The sequence below is a fragment of the Orcinus orca genome, chromosome 3 (genome assembly GCF_937001465.1).
Source record: "Orcinus orca chromosome 3, mOrcOrc1.1, whole genome shotgun sequence".
Taxonomy (NCBI): Eukaryota; Metazoa; Chordata; class Mammalia; order Artiodactyla; family Delphinidae; genus Orcinus; species Orcinus orca.
In genome coordinates this window covers 13,395,501-13,416,465 of record NC_064561.1, presented here as the reverse complement: position 1 = coordinate 13,416,465, position 20,965 = coordinate 13,395,501, and the positions used below count along the sequence as shown (strand labels likewise).

General features: G+C 47.6%; 1 protein-coding gene across 1 annotated transcript in view; it reads left to right on the top strand.

Moving 5' to 3' along the window:
- LOC117195675 (cytochrome P450 4F2-like) overlaps positions 1 to 17,949 on the top strand; it is a 69,229-nt gene extending 51,280 nt beyond the window's left edge. The window contains 4 exon segments of the mRNA XM_033400726.2: positions 15,264 to 15,385; positions 16,172 to 16,442; positions 17,567 to 17,633; positions 17,816 to 17,949. Of these exon segments, the coding sequence (XP_033256617.2) occupies positions 15,264 to 15,385; positions 16,172 to 16,442; positions 17,567 to 17,633; positions 17,816 to 17,949 (594 nt within the window).
- The last annotated feature ends 3,016 nt before the right edge of the window (positions 17,950 to 20,965 follow it).

Here is a 20,965-nt window from a genome sequence, read left to right as displayed (position 1 = left end):
GTAGGGCAGACGCAGTGGAGGGTGAGCTCCTGAGGATGAAGGGATGGGCGGCGGGGGGGCGATGATGGTGAGCTGTGAGGCAGAGACAAATAGAGGGACAGGAACGAGGGAGTGAGGGGCAGGGATGGTGAGTGCTGGGGGCAGGGCAAGAAGGGCTCAGAGAGGGGAGGGAGACCCAGAGAAATCCAGAGGAGGAGAGACAGAGACGGTCAGAGGAGTTAGTAACCAACTAGTATCCACTCATCTCCCAGGCCAGCTCCTTCCCTGGAGCCACGCTGCCTTGAGCAGTGGCCTTCCGCGCCCCGGGCCAGGACCCCCAGCCCTTAGACCCCCAGCCTGGCACCTTCTGTCAGGAGTGCCTTGTCCCACACAACTTCCTCTCCCCTCCTCTGGGGAAGGCTTTGGCTGACCCCTGACCTAGAGGAAGCTTCCAGGGGCCGGGCTAAGCCAGCCAATCCCTGCAGCCTGCTTACCTCCTCCCCACCTGGCAGCTGCCCAAATAGAAGGTGGAGGGAAGGGGTTACAGTGTTGTTGAGAGAAGCCTGTGAACCAGCTCAGGATCACACGGTGTGGACACTGGATCCTCAGGACTCAGCACCTCCTACATTGGCAAGTTGGGGTGTGGGCAAAGGTGACTCTGGACCCCAAGTTCACAGCCAGCCCTGCCCTTCCTAGGCCAGGGTGCAGCAGGTAAAAGCATGAACATTCAGGTGCCAGGTGAGTGGGGCAAACGTGGGCCAGGAGTGTGTCTGCACCATTTCTTGTCATAGAATCAGGAAGCTCAGAACTGTGAAGCCTCTGCCCTCTGGGGCACACAGCCTGGCAGGAGTTCAAGTCTTTTCTCCAAGCAGCCCAGGGCCTGGGTGGAGACATGACTGCTGGGAGCGAGAACAGAGAACCCAGGCTGGTTGGGGATTAACTGCATCAGAATCAGGGAATAAAGGGCGCAGTCGGAAGAGGGCACCTCGTGGCATAAGGGGTAAGCCTGCAAGGGGCTGAGAGAGAACAGGGTCTAGACAGGGGAGGGCAGAGCTGGGAGATCCTGAGTGGGCAGCCTCACTGTGACTGGGGGCTGTGCCGACCCTCTCTGGGCTCAGTCTTCCCATCTGGTAAATGGCATGTTGGATGAGAGACTGAGGAGGGACTGGGGAGGGTTCCACTGGAAGATGGGAAGGATCTGGAGCCCCAAAAAGATGGAAGGAAGGAAAAGTGCTGGCAACTAGTACTCGTGCTACTGAGTGCCCGTACTCCACATAGAGTAAGCCTACTCTGTGCAGACAACTGTATGTAAAGTGCCTACTCTGGGCTGGGTACCTCAAGAAGCATGCCTAAAGTGTGTGACAAACGCTAGATTAAGCATGCCTACTATGTGTCCGGTGCTCTATGTAAAGTGCATCTACTGTGTGTGAAGTACTATGCATAAATCCTATCTACTTTATGCTAGGTCTTGTGCATAAAGCATGCCTCCTGTGTGCTGGGTAATCTATGCAAAGCACACCTCTTGTGTGTTGGGTGCTCTATGTAAATATGTCTACTGTGTGCCAGGTGCCCTACATAAAGCATACCTGCTGTGTGTCAAGTGCTCTACATAAAATAAACCGACTCTGTTCCAAGTACTTTGCATAAAGCATGCTACTATATGCTAGATACTCTACCTAAAGTGTACCTACTATAAGCTGGGTACTCTAAACAAATCCCGTCTATTGTATCCCAGGTGTTCTACATAAAACATGCCTACTGAGTGCCAGACATACTACACAAAGAACGCCTACTATGTGCTGGGCAGTCTACAAAAATCATGCCTGCTCTGTGCCAGTACTATACATAAAGTGCTCTGTGTTTGTCAGGTGCACGACGTAAAGTAAACCCACTGTGTGTCAGATATTCTGCCAGCAAGATAATAAATCACCCTCCCCTCACTGGGTCAGAACTCTGGGATCAGGCAGAGAGACGCAAGTGATGGCAGGAGGGAAGATACCTATTCAACAGAAGAGAAAACAGAAGCTCAAAGAGGGCAAACCTCTAACCTAAGTTGCAGAGCTGGAAGATACCCAGGTCTGTCATACCACCAAGCCTAAGCCTTTTCCCTCTGCCAAGCTGCCTCACCCCCAACCATAAGGGACGATGCCCTATTAATCCAGGGACATTTATAATGGTGGAATCTCAGGCAATACGGTGACCCCAGTGGGGAGATTCCTTGAGGTCCTTGTATCATCAGTTGGATCATCTTCCCACATCCAGGATGCACCACCCAATGGATCTAGAGCTCCCCTCCTGGCCCTCTCTGGATCCTGTCCAGAACTGCCCTGTGGGGTGGTCTCCGGTGACAAAGAACTTGAAGGATGGGGCTCCTGGCAGAGCTACTGAGCAGGAGAGTGGGGGAAGGACAGTCTTCCTGACACTGGTAGGATGCTGGGGAGACCCCGAAACTCCTTCCACCTCGACACTGGCTGGGAGATTCAGATGGAGGATCCTAAAAACCTTAGTGGAGTGAGGTGCACCATCCCCGCCAAATCTCTACCACCTCCGCAGGGGTAGACTTAGCCTCCTGGCAGGTCCGTCCACATCATGGTCAGGCGGGCATGACCAGAATATAATAAACCAGGCAGGGTGCTGGGACACAGAGGAGAAAGATCCCCAGTGCCCAGATGGGTTCAGCTCACTTCAGACCTACTGTGTGCCGGGAATAGGCAGGCAGCCTGGATCAGGAACCGCAGCCACCGCACCAGCATTTCCCACATAAGCCACTGAAGCTGTTTAAGCCCCTTAGGTATATTAATTTTTTTTTTCATTTTACAGATGAGGAAACTGAGACTGAAAATCATATGAGTGACTCACCCAAAGCCACAGAGCTCTTGGAATTAGTCTGTGCCCCAGGCTTTACATTGAATACCCTGAACAACTACGCTCTGCTCCTTCTGTATCTATAAATGTGCATTTCATTAGCAACACCTCCCAAGACGGTGGGAATCCTTAAAAGAGACAATGCATGTAAAACACACAGGACAGAGGAAGGGTTCAATAAACACAATCATTATTGCTGTTGTCATTGTTTTTGTTGTAAACATTCAACAGCGCTGCAAGATCAGACTCATGACCTGTTTTTACAGAAGAGGAGCAGGAGATTCAGAGAGCTGAAGCAACTTGCTCCACCCCCCAAGAGCAAATTAGGTAAATACAACAGTACAGGTGACAGCAAAGCCTGGCACACAGGACATGATCATTAAATATCCGGGGAAGAAATATTTCTGAACTGGGGTTGGTTGAATCTGCAGATGCAGAACCCACAGACATGGAATTCTGCCTGTATTTGTCTTTCTCTCACTTATTTCCCTTAGCATAATGCTCTCAGGGTCCACCCATGTTGTCACAAGCAAGCAGGTTTTCCTTCTTTCTCCTGGCTGAAGAGTATCCCATTGTATATGTACACCACATCTTCTTCATCCATTGATGCAGTTAGGTTGTTTCCATATCTTGGCTATTGTGAATAATGCTGCAGTGAAGATGGGAGTGCAGATATCTCTATGAGATCCTGATTTCCATTTTGCTGGATCATATGGCGGCATTATTTTTAACTTTTGAGGAACCTCCATACTGTTTTCCATAGGTGTCCGTGTCATTTAAAATTCCTATCGTTAATGTGTGAGAGTTCTGATTGCTGCCCATACTCACTGGCACCTGGAGGTGTCAGTTTTTCCCCAGCCATTCTTATGGGTGGGCAATGATATATCACTGTGATTTTAGTTGGCATTTCCTAATAACTAATGATGTTGAACATTTTTTCATGTGCCTATTTGCCATACATATACCTACTGTGGTAAAGCACCTGTTCAAGTCTTCTGCCCATTAATTTTCCTTGGATTTTTACCTTCTATTGTTGGGTTTTACATACAAATCCTTTGTCAGATATGTGATTTGCAAGTCTTTTTTCCTAGTGTATGGCTGGTCTTTATCTTAAATTTCTTTCACAGAGCAAAATTTTAAAAGGTTTTTAAAGTGCAGTTTATCAATGTTTTCTTTTTATGATTATGCTTATGGTGTTATACATAAGAACTCTTTGTCTAAACTAAGGTTACAAAGATTCTCTTCTATTTTTTCATCTAAAAACTTTACAATTTTACATCATTTAGTTCTGTTAAATTTGTATAAGGTGTGAGGTATGTGTTGACTTTTTAATTTTGCATGTGGGTATCTAATTTTTCCAGTACCATTTATTGAGAAGGCTATACTTTGTGCATTGATTTGCCCTGCATGATTTTTTTTTAAAATTTCTGGACTCTCTATTCTGTTCGAATGATTTATATGTCCAGTCTTTGACCAATATTGCACCGTCATGATTACTGTTGTTTTATAGTATGTCTTGAAAGGGGTCTTGTAAATCCTTCAACTACATTTTTCCTTTTCAGAAAATTTTGGTTATTCTAAAGTCCTTTGCATTTTCATGTAAATTTTGTGATCAGCTTCTCTATTTCTACAAAAAGTCCTCCTGGGATTGTGACTTCTTGAATTTGTAGATCAATTTGAGGAGACTTAACATCTTAACAATATTGAGTTTTTCACTCCATGAACATTGTATATCTCTCCACTAATTTGGGTCTTGTTGGATTTCTTTCACCAGTGTCTTGAAATTTTCATCCTAGAAATCATGCACATATTGTTAGATTTATACCTGAGTATTCCACTTTTTGTGGTGAATGACACTTGAAAAATGGTATTTGAAAACATTTCCCAATTGTTTATTGCTATTGTACAGCAGGGTTGGCATATTTTTTCTGTGAAGACCCGTATAAGAAATACTTTATTGGCTGCAGGCCATATTCAGGAACTCCTTATCCTCTTCCTCCCCCTCTTTTACAATCCTTTAAAAATATAGAACAATTCTTTGCTTGCATATCTTACAAAGACAGGCCATAGGCCAGATTTCGTCCATAGACCATAGTTTGCTGACCTCTGGAATATAAAAATAGAATTAATTTTTGTATGTTGACCATGTATCCTGGAGTCTATTGGATCATTTTCATCGTAATAAAAATAATGTTTTTATTACCTCAATCTTAAAAAAAGAAACCTTCCCTTGACCCCATTTTCCCATCAATTAATACATGATTTTTTCCCCCACCATGGAGCTAACCCCTTCAAGAGTTATCCATACTTGGGTGTCAAATGTCTCCTCTTTCACTAGAAAAGGGCTTTGACTTTCCACTAAGGGCCATGATAGTGAATGAATGAGAGAGAGGGAGGAGGGGAGGCATGGAGCCTGTGGGGCCCCAGATGCTGCTGCACCTGTGTGTTTAATTCTCTATACACACCCCAGGCCTGGTCCAGTCACTGGCTGCTGTGGGGGTGTCTGTTCCTCTCCTGAGTGTGTTGGAGGCTCCTTCTGCTGGAAGATTCAGAAACAACAGGCTCTAAGAAATTCGGTCTCCATTAGTTCAATGTGTGTGTGTGTGGCTATGTGACTGTGTGTGATTGTGTGTAAGTGTATGTGTGACTGTGTGCACACATGTGTGAGCATGTGTATATGTGAGTGTATGCATGTAATTGCATGTGCACGTACATGCATGTATGTGTGCACGTGCATGCATGTGTGTTTACATGAACATGGGTGTAAGAGTGTGTATCTAACTGCAAGCACATGTGGGTGCGTGTAATTGTGCTTATGTGTGACCATGTGCACACAGTGTATATGCAATTGTGTGCATGTGTGGGTGTATGTATATTGGTAAGGGTGGGAGTGTATGTGTTTTGAAGTCACTGAACCGCTGTAACTGTCTGCACCAGTTGTGTTCCTTGCAACAACTACTGTGGGAGGCCTCTGGCCCTGTCCCCAGACCTCAGCCGTGCAGTGCAGGCAGGACATTCTCCAGAAGTAATGCCCTTGTAAGCAGCTCTGACTAAGGACTGGTGGGTGTGTGTTCTCTGCTGTCCCCCAGGGGGACTGAGCCCCAGGTGCCCCCAGGTGTGAGCTTTCTGGCTAAAGTACCCTTTTCCTGCTGCCTTCCCTTCCCAGTCTCACTTCCACAGTGTTCAACTGGCATTTCCTGGGATTACTTCCCCAAGAAACAACTTGCAGTTGAATTCTTGCCTCAGGGTCACCTCCAAATAAGGTATTTGCACTTGAGTCCTTGCACTGGGGTCTACTTCCAGAGAACGCAAACTAAGACACACACAAAAACTTGCTCCTGCCATCCCCAAAGGCCTGTTATTATTCCCTTTCTGCTGAGAAGGAATGTGAGGCACAGAGAGGGCAATTTACTTGCCCAAGGTCACACAGCTGGAGAGTGGCAAAGCCCAGGTTTGACCATGAGCCATCTTACCCCAAGCCCAGTGCTTACTCCTCTCCTGGGAGCCTCTTCCTTGCTAAGGGAGGAGGGAAAGAACAGGGGATGTTCCTAGCCTGCAAGATAGCTGATGTCTCTGCCAGGGGGACTTAGGGCTCATGGTTGGTGCCCTGTCCTCATTCTGTCACAAAATAAGAGAAAATGCCAATTATTCATGCTTGGTGCTGACCCTGAGCCAGGGAGTGCCGTTAGCCCTTTTCTCATTTCAATTCATTTGATTTTCACAACCACTTTGTCAAAACCCTCAATTTTCAGGCAAGAAAACTGAGGCACATAAAGGTAAAGACACCTGCCAAAGTATCTCAGCTGGTCCTGATTTGAACCCTGGTACTTGGAGTCCTTGTTCTTAACCACGATGCCTTCTGGCTTCTCACAGGTCGTATATTTTGAGTGCTGCTGCATGCCAGGCATGGCACTAAGCATGCAGCAAGCATATAACACTAAGCATTTTTTAAAAAGAAATATAATTTGTGGGACCTCCCTGGTGGTCCAGTGGTAAATAATCCACCTTACAATGCAGGGGATGCGGGTTCAATCCCTGGTCAGGGAACTAAGATCCCACATGCTGCAGGAAAACTAAGCCTGTACGCCACAACTACTGAGCTCACATGCCTCAACTAGAGAGCCTCTGTGTCTCAAATTACAGAGCCCACAAGCTCTGGAACCTGCGCGCCACAACTACAGAAAAGCCCGAGTGCCGCAACGAAGAGCCCATGAGCCTTAACGAAGATCCTGCATGCCTCAACTAAGACCCGATGCAGCCAAAAACAAATAAAATGAATAAATAATAAATCTAAAAAATATAAATATATAATTTGTAATTACATAGATTAGTAATTATAACGAAAAATGCTTTGCAGACTTCATCTAAGAAAAGGAAACAGTTGGGTAAATGTAGACATTTAGCAGAACCATTCTTCCTCCTACTCTGCCCTCCCATTCCAGGTGTTGGGTATAATTTTTCAATTTTTTTCTGTGCCTACACAAACATCAACACTCACATAACTGGATTGCTGAGGTGTCCCATCCATTTGTGGAATGTAATAGTCAGGTCCCGGCAGAGACCTCAGATGGGCTACATGAGAGTGGCATTAAGTAGGGGCCATTTACAAAGTATTGACTGTGTAAATAAGGAATGTTGCCTGCCATCTAGTTCTACGAGGATTAAATCATTAGCCACTGCAGTTGCTAATTCAGGACAGAGACCAGGATGAGGCACTCTGCACATTGGGAAAACAGGCCTTTAGATAGTTTAGATATTTAGGAAAAATTTTATGAGCCTGAATTCTTGCATCCTCCCATGCTTAGAAAAGTACTAAAATTACTGAGAAATCTGTTCCTCACGACGACTACCATGCTGTATATTGGATTGCAACATACCCCTTAGCCAAAATCACATATATGCTGACCTCCTTCCTTACCTCTTTGGAGCAGTTCCTCAGAACTATCTGAGAGGCTGTCTCCTGGGCGACAGTCCTCAGTAATGTCCCTGAATAAAACTGAATCTCACTGCTCTGACGTTGTGCATTTTTTATTTCAGTTGACAGTGGGCCAAGGGAAACCATCAAGGCTAGTACAGCCCCCTGGGGCCTAGCATCAGCTGAGAGCTGACACCACCCCCAGGCCAGGTAGTAGCTGTTCCTGGAACCCAGAGGGATTAGCTGAAGCTGAAAGCAGCAGTGGCCTTTGGCAGAGGATGGATGTCTGTCCTCTAATCCCCTCCGACTGCCTGCAGGTGCCTTCCATTGACCAAACATCATCTCCTTATATGACTCGGGCTGCAGGTAGGTGGCCAGACTCCTATTAAAACTGGGAAGAACAAACCTGACTCCACATTGGATCTAGTCCTTTGTCTCTAACCTTTGTACTCTGTTGCCTGTGCTTAGTCGGTGCTGGCTCTGCACCTTTGTAAAAGAATGTTGCCTATAGCCTGAAATGTACATGCTAGCCATTCTCAATGCTGTGCCTCCCAGGCTTGACTTTTAAAGGTATAAAACTTTTTATTCATATAGAGATAAAAAGTTGTGGCACAAAGAATAACATTTGTTTTATTAGAGGTTTACAGGAACATTGTGACTGGACCTCTGTAGACAGCTGCAAGAGCAAAGGATTCCGGCATCAAGAAGCCTGCAACAACCCGTCACACCCCCAACCCCCCTTTTAATATGAAAGAAGCCTGAATTCTATCTTGGTTAGAATGGTTCTTTGGGACACTAGTCCACCAATTCCTTGGTCTTCTGGCTTTCGGAATAAGGTTACCGTTCCTTGCCCCAAAACTCCTCTTGATGCCTGTCATGCATCAAGCAGTATGAGCTTGGACTCGGTAGTAAGGCCACCTCCTCAGGGAGGCCCTCCCTGATTGCCCTGTCCAGAACAGCCCCCTTGGTCACTTTCTAGCATGTCTCATGCTGTTCATTTCCTTCATATCTGCCACCACCCGACGTGCTTATTTCCAATTGGCTTCTCCCATGAGACATGAGCACATAATCCAGAGACCTTGTCTGTCTTGTTCATCTCGTGTTTTGGGCCCCAGCAGTGTGCCTGGTACAGATTGGGTGGTCAAGCACAGTTTGTTGTTGAGTAATGAACTACCTGGGAGGTATAAATCCACCTCTCCATTTACAGAGGGGGACATGAGGCTTAGAGAGGGCAATTGACTTGCCCAAGGTGACACAGCCAGGAAATGGCAGAGTTGGGATTTGAACTTAGTTCTGCTGAATCCAGAACTTGTTCCTTTCCTTCCTAACAGCTGAGGAAAGGAAAGGTAAAACTCCAGCCAGCAGGCAGCCTGCATGCTTGTTCTAGAGACCCCACGTGGATTCCTGGGAGGCGTGTCTTTATGATGACACTAAATAACTGCTCATCTGTTTTGTGTGCCAGTTATGTGTTCCTCACTGTGCCAAATCCTTATTTCTTAAATTGTGTTTTAGTTATAGAGACTCCGATTCTACTTCCTCCAATTCCACCATGGCATGTGGATTCTTCTGGATTGTTTTTCAATGCATATACACACATGTGCACACAAACATTTGTAAGTTTTGTTTATAAATGCAAACTTTATGTACATACTATTTTGAAACATACTTTTCCCTACTCTCTCTGCCTGTGTCTAATAGGACGCTTGCAACTCTCTGTGAGGTCTTATCAGGCCCATTTGACAGACATGAAGAGTGAGGTTTAAAGGGTTGATGGGCTGTGCCCAAGCTAGTGACTCACAGTGACCACCGTCGCTGGTCTGGCACAGGCTTGCCCACTGCCTGACTCTGGGTTTGGGTGGAAGGACCACTGGAGAAGGGGCAGGGGGTGAGTGGCTCCCCTCCTTCCAGCACTGGCTGGGGGACATTCCATAAGGCAGGCTTGTGTGATTTGGCATCTGGGATATTACTTGTTTGATGATGCTCTAGAACATCCCCAATGATGAACAGAAGGTCCCCACCTATGGTTTCCTGCTCCAGTGCTGGTTCCCTTTTCCCTTCTACTGAAACCACACACCTTGTGTCAGGACTTACTGAAACATAGGTTCTTTTGTCTCAGTGCAGAAAGAATTCAGTGAGAGGCAACTGTCCCGACAACTAAGTAGTTTTTATAAATGAAAGAAAAGTGGGGATGGGGAGAAGACCACCTTCTTCCTCATTTTTTGAGTAGACATCAAGCTTTCATCATTAACTCCTCCTACATATCGGGTGGGGGAGTTTTTGACCCTATATGGCCCAACTGGGACTGTCATAGAGCTATGTAAATGAGCAGAAGGGTGGCAACATATACAAATTTACGGTGAGTCATCTCAGGTTTCAGTATAAGGTCACCTTTCCCCTAGTTTCTTTCACCTTTCCCCCATATTCCTATGTAAGCTACGTGCAAGAAAGCAGTTTTTCAGGGTCCATTGTCTTGCAGACCTCACAAGGCCGAATGCAGTCTTGTTACCATTGTTCTGTGGTACACCTCGTTCCTAATCATATAGATTAGTGACCTAAGTAAGTCTGTTTAGTTTTAAAGTGTTACGCTCGTTGTTTAGCTACCAGATGTTCTGGGCATTTCCTGGTTGATGTCTAACTTACGGTGATCTCCCAAAGTCCTTCTCTATCTATCTTCCCCTAGTAGGATTTCTAAACTAGCTGTGCAACTAACCTACTCTGTCCCTATCACTACCACCTGATCTAGGAATCAGAGGTAGACCCTGCCCTAGTAATGGCTGCAGAGACCTGCTAGGGTTTGAGTATCTGGTCACAGTTAGCGAAAGCTCCAAAGCTGCTTATAGCTTCCATATGGGGCCAGAATTTGCTGACCACTTTGGCCTCCCCAAGGAGCAATTGCATGATCTCGCATGTTAGCCCCAGGGTCAAAAACCGCTCGTCTTTCTGTGTAGCCTGGGTGTTCCACCCAGTGTCTGTTCTTGGAGTCTCTCCCTCCTCATTCAGGTCTCTGCCCACCCTGACCCCTGGACTAAGGTAGGATGTTCTCCAGGCACATAACTCACCACTGTCTGACAAGTCATTGATTATTTATCGATCACCACCCATCTCCTCACAAGATGTAAGCCCCTTGACAGCAGGAAGAGGTCTGCAGTGCTCACTACTGCATTCCTAGTGCCTAAAATAGTGTCCAGTACATAATAAATGATCAGTAATCATGGTTGTATGTATGAACAGCTCTGGAAGGTATAGATGTTTCTCTTTATTTTATCACCGAAAAAACCCTCTGAGAATTAGAGAGGTGAAGGCATTGTGCTCCCTGCCTCCTTTGCAGAATCCAGACTCAGGAGTCTTAAAGCAACACTTGCTAAAACTTGAAGAAGTGCACACAGTTCCCCTGCAGACCTGTTTAGATGCAATTCTGAGTCAGTATTTTGGGTGAGGATGTGAGATTCTGCATTTGATGCAAACTGTCAGGTGATGCAGATGGTGGGATGGTAGAGAGGAACACAATATTAGCACCAGAACCTTAAAACCCCCTGCTGCAAACCTTTCTCTCTTCCCCAGATATTTAATGAGCACGTACTATGTGCCAGGCTTTGCTGTCACCTGTACTGTCATATTTACCTAATTCGTTGGGAGGCTGGAGCAAGTTGCTTCACCTCTCTGAATCTCCGGCTCTTCTTCTGTAAAAATGGGCTCATGAAATTGATCTTGCAGGGCTGTTGGATGATTACATCAACAACGACAACAACAGCAACAATAACAATGACTTGCATTTATTGAGCTCTTCCTCTGTCTTATGTGTTTTCCATGCATTGTCTCTTTTAATGATTCCCACCATCTTGGGAGGTGGTGCTCATGAAATGCCCATTTACAGATATGAAGGGAGAGCTTCATGGTTCAGGGTACCCAGTGTGAAGTCTGGGGCACAGCCCGTTTCCATCACCTGTGTGACTTTGGGTGATTCACTCGTGTAGTTTTCAGTCTCAGTTTCTCATCTGTAAAATGAAAAAAAAATGTTCGTATACTTTAAAGACTTAAAACAGCTTAGTGACTTATGTTGGCAAATGCGGGTCCGGTGGTTGCCGTTCCTGCTCTAGGCTGCCTGCCTGCCTGTTCCCGGCACACAGTAGGTCTGAAGTGAGCTGAACCTCTCTGGGCACTGGGACTCTTTCTCCTCTGTGTCCCAGGACTCTGCCTGATTTATTATATTATGGCCTTGCCTGCCTGACCCTGATGTGAAATGGACCTGCCGGGAGGCAAAGTCTACCCCTGCGAAGGGGGACGAGATTCTAGGGGGAGGGTGCACCCCACCACACTGAGGGCTTTAGGATCCTCCACCTCAATCCCCCAGCCAGTATCGAGGTGGAAGGAGTTTCAGGGTCTCCCCAGCATCCTACCAGTGTAAGGAAGACTGTCCTTCCCCCACTCTCCTGCTCAGTAGCTCTGCCAGGAGCCCCATCCTTCAAGCTCTCTGTCACCGGAGACTACCCCACAGGGCAGTTCTGGACAGGATCCAGAGAGGGCCAGGAGGGGAGCTCTAGATCCATTGGGTGGTGCATCCTGGATGTGGGAAGATGATCCATGCGACGATACAAGGACCTCAAGGCATCTCCCCACTGGGGTCACCGTATGGCCTGAGATTCCACCATTGTAAATGTCCCTGGATTAATAGGGCATCGTCCCTTATGGTTGGAGGGGAGCAGCTTGGCAGAGGGAAGAGGCTTAGGCTTGGTGGTAGGACAGACCTGGGTACCTTCCAGCTCTGCAACTTAGATTAGAGGCTTGTTCTCTTTGAGCCTCAGTTTGCTCTTCTGTTAAATAGGTATCTTTCCTCTTGCTATCACTTGCATCTCTCTGCCTGATCCCAGGGTTCTGGCCCAGAGCACTGAGGGGAGGGTGATATATTATCTTGCAGGCAGAACATCTGGCACACAGTGGATTACTTTATGTAGAGCACCCGGCACACAGAGTATTCTATGGACGATATCTGGCACACAGTAGAAATGCTTCATGCAGCACCCAGGTCATAGTAGATGCTCTTTGCATAGTACGTTGGGCACTCAGTAGGCATGCTTTATGTTGAACACCTGGGATACAGGAGACAGGATTTGTGTATAGTACCCAATGTAGAGTGGTTACACTTTATGTAGAGGACCTGGCATATAGTAGGCATGCTTTATGTAAAGTTACTTCTCACAGAGTAGGATTACTTTATGTAGAGTACCTGACACACAGTAGGTGTGCTTTATGTAGGGCACCTGGCACAGAGTAGGCATACCTTACATACAGAATCCAGCACACAGTAGGTGCATTTTACATAGAGTACCCAGCACATAGTAGGTACGCTTTACATAGAGTTCCTGGCACATAGTAGGTGTGCTTTATGTAGAACATCTGGCATAAAGTAGACAAGATTTATGCAGAGTACTTGACACACAGTAGATGCACTTTCTGTAGCATACCTGGAACATAGTAGGCACAATTTATGTAGTTTCTGACACACTGGGGGCATGTTTTTCTGAGGTACCCAGCACACAGTAGGCCCTCTTTACATACAGTTGTCTGCACAGACTAGGTTTACTTTATGTGGAGTACTGGCATACAATAGCAAGAATACTAACTGCCAGCCCTTTTCCTTCACTCCATCTTTTTTGGGGCTCCTGATTCTTCCCATCTTTCCATGCAATCCTCCGCTGTCCACCTCTCAGGATTTCATCTGAGGTCCCATTTCCCAGATAGGAAGACTGAGCCCAGAGAGGGTCGGGACAGCCCACAGTCACAGTGAGGTTGCCCACTCAGGGTCTCCCAGCTCTGCTCTTCCCTGTGTGGACCCTGTTCTCTCAGCCCCTCGCAGCCTTACCCCTCCTGGCTCCAGGTGCCCTCTTCCGATTGGGCCCTTTATCCCCTGAAGCTGATGCAGGTAACCCCCTGCCAGGCTGGAGTCTCTGTTTCTGCTCCCAGCAGTCATGTCTCAATCCAGGCTTTCGGTTGCTTGGAGGCAGGGCTCGAACTCCCGCCAGGCTGTGCGCCCCAGAGGCCAGAGGCTTCGTGGTTCTGAGCTTTTCTTGATTCTATGCCAAGAAATGGTGTATGACGTCCTCCTGGCCCACATGTGGAAATGAGCACCGGAGATGTTTGCCCTGCTCACCTGGCACCTGAATGTTCATGCTTTTACCTGCTGTACCCTGGCCTTGGAAGGGCAGGGCTGGCTGTGAACTTGGCATCCGGAGTCACCTTTGCCCACCCCCTAACTTGTTAACATGGGAGGTGTTGAGCCCTGAGGATCTAATTTTCACACTGTGACCCTGAGCTGGTTTACAGTCCTCTCTCAATAACAGTCTAGCTCCCTTCTTCTCACCATCTATTTGGACAGCTGCCAGGTGGGGAGGAGGTAAAGAGACTGTGGGAGTTGGCTGACTCAGCTAAGCCCAGCCTCCCCTCGTTCAGAGGTCGAGCCAGGGAAAAAGGCCTCCCAGGAGGAGGGCAGAGGAAGTTGTATGGGATAAGCGGCTCTTGACAGAAGGTGCCAAGCTGGGGGTCAAGGGGCTGGGGGTCATAGCCTCGGGTGGGGAAGCCCACTGCCCAAGACAGTGGTTCCAGGGAATGAACTGGCCTGGGAAATGAATGGATACCAGTGGTAAGTAAACACACACACACACACACACACACACACACACACACACACACACACACACACACACACAGTGAAGGTTGGGATTTTTTTCATACTTGGGAGCTGCAAGTGAGCTTGTTACTGTTTCATCGATTTGGCCAGAAGACATGAGACTCCTGGGTCAGAAACCAAGGACAGTTTATTACCCTCAGCGCAACAAAGAGCACGTGCTTCTCATTGGTTTGCATTCTTCCTCCAAGTCACCAAATCCCATGCGGATGACACAGGTGGGCTTCTATAGATGCCAGTCATGTAGCATGTTGTGTTATAGCAGGGAGGAGTATAGGTTTAGGGACTCTGTGACTTTTATAGTTATTAGAAGCGAGCTTGATATTTGTCCAAGGGGAGACATAACCTCACTCCTCGAGGTTGTTTTCTACAAATACAACTCTGAGAAATGGCCCAGGTAAAGAACATAGGAGTCTTGCAATTTTTTTTGGCATACCCAGCATTAAAGGGCAGGGGTGCTCAGGGCGCATGGAAAACAACCTCTCTCCATATAGGGGATATTTTCCTAATTAATTTATAAAAATGATGATGATGAAAGCTAACATTTGTTGTGCACTTACTTTATTCATTAACTTTACCAAGGATACACAGAGTGTAGAGGGAAGAGCCAAGATCAAAAATCCACATCTCCTAACTCTGAGCCATGGGGACTTCATGTCCTAACAGTAACAACTTTTACTCCTACCCAAGCCTGGTCTTCCCTGGGGATGGCTGCCTGGGGCCAAGAGGCAGGGTCTGGGGTAGCCCATCAGGTGGTTGGGATTGGGTAGGGGCTCAGAGGAGGCAATTCCCAGTCCTAACCCTGTCCCCTTCTCTGTCCAGGCCAAGTGGCAGCGCTTACTCACGGAGGGCCACACCCATCTGGACGTGTTTGAACACATCAGCCTCATGACCCTGGACAGTCTGCAGAAATGCGTCTTCAGTTTCGACAGCAATTGCCAGGAGTGAGTCTTGGCCCAGGGCCTGGGTACATGAGCCATAGATCCAAGGGAGTAGATGGGGGAGGGAGGACTGACCAGGGCTATCAGGAGGGCCTTCCTGGAGGAGGTGGGTCAAAGCTCGATATTGAAGGACAGGGAAAGGGAAAGAGGAGTGATCATTTCAGGTAGGTAGAACTGTTTGATAAAGGCCAGGAGCCTAGAACGATCAAAGTGTGTGCAACAATGAGGAGGCACCTTGGAAATAAGTTTGGAAGAGTGGGCAGGGTTATATCTTAAGGACATTCTGAAGCCAGACAAAGAAGATATGAACTTTATTCCGAGGTTTCCAGGGAGCCATGGAAGGTGTTTGATCAAATGAGGGTCGTGGTCAAAGCTAAGCTTGGACATCTGACTCAAGAGAAAAATGACCATAATGTAGACAGTGGACGGTGTTGACATTGGATGTAAGGAGAATAGAGAAGGGACTGGGCCATTGACCAGCTAGCAGAGGGTAAGTTCTGAGCCATGTGGACAGTTTGGGGAAGGAGAAGGGGCAGGTACTGGCTGAGAGACAGAGGGGAGAAGCATGATATCTAAGCTGTGCTCTGGGTGCCTGGGGCATGGAGGCAGCTCACAGAGATGGGATGTAGGAGAGAAGAGTCTGGAGAGTCTCATGTCCTGGCTCCACCCCACACTGTGTCTGTGGGCCATCTGTTCTTGGAGACTCAGTTTCCTGAAGGGAGGTGGCTCCTGGCTTCTGGGTTTCAGGTGTTTTATGTTGTTGGCTTCCTTCATGCTCTCATCCTGCAGGAAGCCCAGTGAATATATCGCTGCCATCTTGGAGCTCAGTGCCCTAGTGGCAAAGCGGCACCAGCAGATCTTCCTGAACGTAGACCTCCTGTACTACCTCACCCCCGACGGGCGGTGCTTCCGCAGGGCCTGCCGCCTGGTTCACGACTTCACAGATGCTGTTATCCGGGAGTGGCAGCCTACCCTCCCCAGTCAAGGCATTGATGACTTCCTCAAGGCCACGGCTAAGTCCAAGACCTTGGACTTCATTGATGTGCTCCTGCTGACCAAGGTAGGCTCCTCTAGTATCTGAGCAGAAGTATGAGAATGGACCTCGATTTGATCAAAGAGCTTGGACAGGATGCAGAGGGTACTGGGGAGCCATGTGAGGTGCTTGAGGGAGGGATGGGTCAGAGATAAGTTTTAGAGGTGAGTGTGTGGAATCCCCCTGCAGGGGATGGCTGAGTCTGAAACTTGAAGGCCTGAGATTTTACTCTACTTCCAAGTTAATAAGTTAGTCTACGTGTGTGTGTGTGTCTGTGTGTGTGTGTGTGTGTGTGTGTTGTTGTAGTAGTATACATACAGAACCCTGGATCAGAGCAGAGCATTTATTTCTCCCAGCAGTAACAGTAGCCAGAGTAGCATTTAGCTCTTTTCCCCCATTCCCGAATTCTTCTGAGGGCTCCATGCTGCTTTTATTTGTCCACGCAGCCATGGTTGCATCACAGGAGAATTACCTCCAGATATTGAAATTTGGAACTTATACAGGACAGCTGATATATCTGCCCATTTTTCTGTATGGATAATAGGGATAGGGATAGGGATAGAGGTATGGAGAGAGTAGAGAAGGGAAGAGAAGAGAAGAGGAGAGTAGAGGGGAGGGAGGAGAGGAGAGGAGAGGAGAGGAGAAAAGAAAGAGAAGAGAAGAGAAGAGGAGAGAGAGATTGTTCTGGAGCTTAAACAAATCCTCTGTGGTGAGAAGGCAAAGTCTATAGGTTCTATAGGTTTATAACCCATTCCTTATCTCCAGGAGACATAAAGAATCTCTGTATTTACTATCCTAGCATGTGAGCAAATGGCTTTGGGGCAATGCTCAATTTCTAGCTTCCAAGGCAAGTTGCCATTCAATCATCCCGTAACCCAGGTTGCCAGCAACTTTTTTCTCAGAAATTCCTCATCATGAAGAAACATGAAAATATTTATGGATCATTGATTCCTTTCGCCAGGGAAAACACAGGAGACGAGGAGATCAAGGAGGAGACCTACGGGGTGGGGCCTCTGGTGACAGAGGGAAGTCTAGGATTTCAGGGTGGGCTTGGGGTTCTGGGTGGATGATGGAGGTTCAGAGATTTTCCCAGTTTAGGCTCAGGGACCCTCCATGCTAGTGTGATTCTGAGGATCTTGCTTTCTCTCCAGGATGAAGATGGGAAGGGATTGTCAGACGAAGATATCCGAGCTGAAGCTGACACCTTCATGTTTGAGGGTGAGGGTCCCAGTGTGGGACTACAGAGGAGACATGTGTCTCTCCATCCCAGGGACTTGGTGTGTGGACCCTGGACCACGCCATCCCTCCCCATCCTCCCCATGGGCCTTACTGTGAAGGTGCTGTCCACCCTCTGGTGCTGAAGTAGCCCAGATATCCAAGCCTTTCCGGATGCTCTTCAGGCCATGACACCACAGCCAGCGGCCTCTCCTGGATCCTGTGCAACCTTGTAAAGCACCAAGAATACCAGGAACGCTGCCAGCAGGAGGTGGGAGAGCTCCTCAGGAACCGTGAGCCTAAGGAGATTGAATGGTGAGTGCAAGTCCTCCTGGTGTTTTTATGAGCCCCTCTCATTGGCCTTGCTCCCTGGCTGGGGAAGAGAGAAAATATTTTTGTGGATTCTGTCATTACTGCTTAGTGGGAATAGGAGCAGAGCTCTGAGGCAGGATCTAGTACTCAGCATGGGTAGCAGGACAAAGTTGCAGGCTTTTGGGACAGAAACCTGGATTTCTGAGATAATTAGCAACAATGTGTGAGCGCAGATATTGCCAGTTAGCACATATTCAGTAAGTGAACTTCCCCTCCACTCTCTTACTTTTCTCTCTGAAATCACATGTTTTCAAACATCTTCGTTCCCGGGCTTCCTTAGTGGCGCAGTGGTTGAGAATCTACCTGCCAATGCAGGGGACACGGGTTCGAGCCCTGCTCTGGGAAGATCCCACGTGCCGCGGAGCAACTAGGTCCGTGAGCCACGATTACTGAGCCTGCGCGTCTGGAGCCTGTGCTCTGCAACAAGAGAGGCCGCGATAGTCAGAGGCCCGCGCACCGCGATGAAGAGTGGCCCCCACTTGCCGCAACTAGAGAAAGCCCTCGCACAGAAACGAAGACCCAACACAGCCATAAATAAATAAATAAATAAAATTAAAAAAAAAAAAAAAGAATGATCCATGCTTAAAAAAAAAAAAAAAAATTCATTCCCTGGGTGAACATTTCTTCCTCCACATTTTCCATTAGTGACCAGTAGATGTCTCCATCACAGCCTTTCACATCGTGCTTTGGCTGCTGGACTATGCATGTGGGACTGGGCGTGATTCACCTCTGTGTCCCCAGGGCCTAATAACAGTGCTGGACACACAGTAGTGACTCAGTATATGTCTCTTGTCTTACAAGAGTTCCATGGCAAGAATTGTCCTATTGTCCAGAGTCCAGACTCTCAAGCCTGAGGTTGAATGTCCTATAGTAACACACAGAGTTTCTGGTGGCATAGTAAGTGGCATATATTGTGTTCATATGAACACAATTAATCACCAGAACCACCCTGGCAGCTAAACTCTGTTATTACACCCAGCTTGTAGATGAAGAAATGGAAGTTTAGAAGTTTGAGTAACTTTTCTCTGAGGTGAATGGCATGTTGGTGATGGAGCGGGCACAGTGGGTGGCAGGCTTCGCAAGACCTCACACCAGTGGGGGACAATCTCTGCCCATGCCCAGGTAATCAGGTGAGTCGAGAATCTCAGGGTAAAGTATCTTTTTTTTTTTTTTTTTTTGCGGTATGCGGGCCTCTCACTGCTGTGTCCTCTCCCGTTGCGGAGCACAGGCTCCGGACGCGCAGGCGCAGCGGCCATGGCTCACGGGCCCAGCCGCTCCGTGGCATGTGGGATCCTCCCGGACCGGGGCACAAACCCGCGTCCCCCGCATCGGCAGGCGGACTCTCAACCACTGCGCCACCAGGGAAGCCCAGGGTAAAGTATCTTTATCCACTCTCATGTGCTGGGTACTAGGTACACTTGAGTAGTTTGACCGATAGTGGGGAGAGGAAGCTTAGGATCCTCATAACCCTTGGGACCCCTCCTGGACTCTCATGGTCATTCGCCATCTCACCCCTAAAGTGATGAGTGATTCAACCTCATCACTCCCCAGTCCTAGAAGCTTTGACTCTCATAGCACCCTTGTGAGTCTGTGTATATCGATCCTAGACCCATTGCCCACTGCTCAGCAGAATGAAAACCTGCCCCGGGATGAGCTCTGGAAGTCTTGTTGCCTGGCAACGACCTTGGTGCTGCTTCTGTGGTTCATTATCCTTGGTTTGGTCCTTGCCAAGGGTGAGGTGGCCAGACCATTGGGATCAGAAGGAAACAGGCCCATAGTCTTCAGTCTACAGACATGGGTCTTACGGGGCTAGGGTAGAGAAGGAGTAGCAGCGGTGGGTGGGTTGCATTCCTGGTCAGCAGGATTTTAGAAGTAAACTATCTTCCCCCTCTCAGCCTGGAGGATTTTTAGGGTGGCAGGAAGAACCAAGAAGTGGTCCAAAGGTCTAGAACATATCACTTTGCTTCCCCCACTCTTGCTGTCCATATGTCAGATGCAGAATGAACTGAAGCAACTGGACATCAAATGTGAGTGCTGATAGGAATGATGGGATTACTCCCTTCCCCCCGCCCCACATATCAACCTTTTCTCCTTCCTGGTTCTTAACCAGCTTTTCTTCATGAGTCTGTTAGTCTTACAAGAGCTGGCAGATGCTGGATGTAAATGGGACATCATTTGGGAGAAATGTTCCAACAGATGGAGTATGTGTGGGCAGGTAATGGTAAGCAGTCAGGGGACAGAGTTGGATGATGGGGAGTAAGGTTCGGGAGATGGATATTGGGTTTTCTTCACCACGGTTAACAGTACCAGTCCTGGCAGTATGTCAGTGTGTGATGGACATTTTAACCAATGCCTCCCCCCTGCCCCCGTTATAGTTGATGTTAACACAAAGTTTGAGGCATGCTACATTGCATTATGTTACCTTCTGATAATGCCCATCTCTGGAATGGATACATGGGAAGCTAGCGTGCTCCCTGTTGCAAAGTGTCAAGGATGCAGGAGGTGGGTTGTATTCAAACCATTTTGCCTGACTGAAAGCTCGATTCAGTGGCCAGCACAGCTACCAGTCTCAGCAGAGCTGACCTGTTTCCCATCCCCAAGGAGTCTCCTGAGACGTCTGCCCCAAGGACTTTCTTGAATTTGGTGTCTCCTGATGTAACTTTTCTACAAGCAAAAACTTCTGGATCAAGGCCAAGAATCACTGGGCTGAGGAGTGTGCTCATCTGGTCATCATCAACAACCAAGCAGAGAAGGTAGGAAGTGGGGAAGGAATTTGGGAATCTTTCCAAATCACGGCAATGTCATGTCCCTGTCCACTGCATAATCCAGTGCATTTATTCTGTCCATAATAGTATACATTCACTGTCTTGACATGTAGAGCTGGTCACCATTCATTCTTTTTTTTTTTCTTTTTAACATCTTTATTGGAGTATAATTGCTTTACAGTGGTGTGTTAGTTTCTG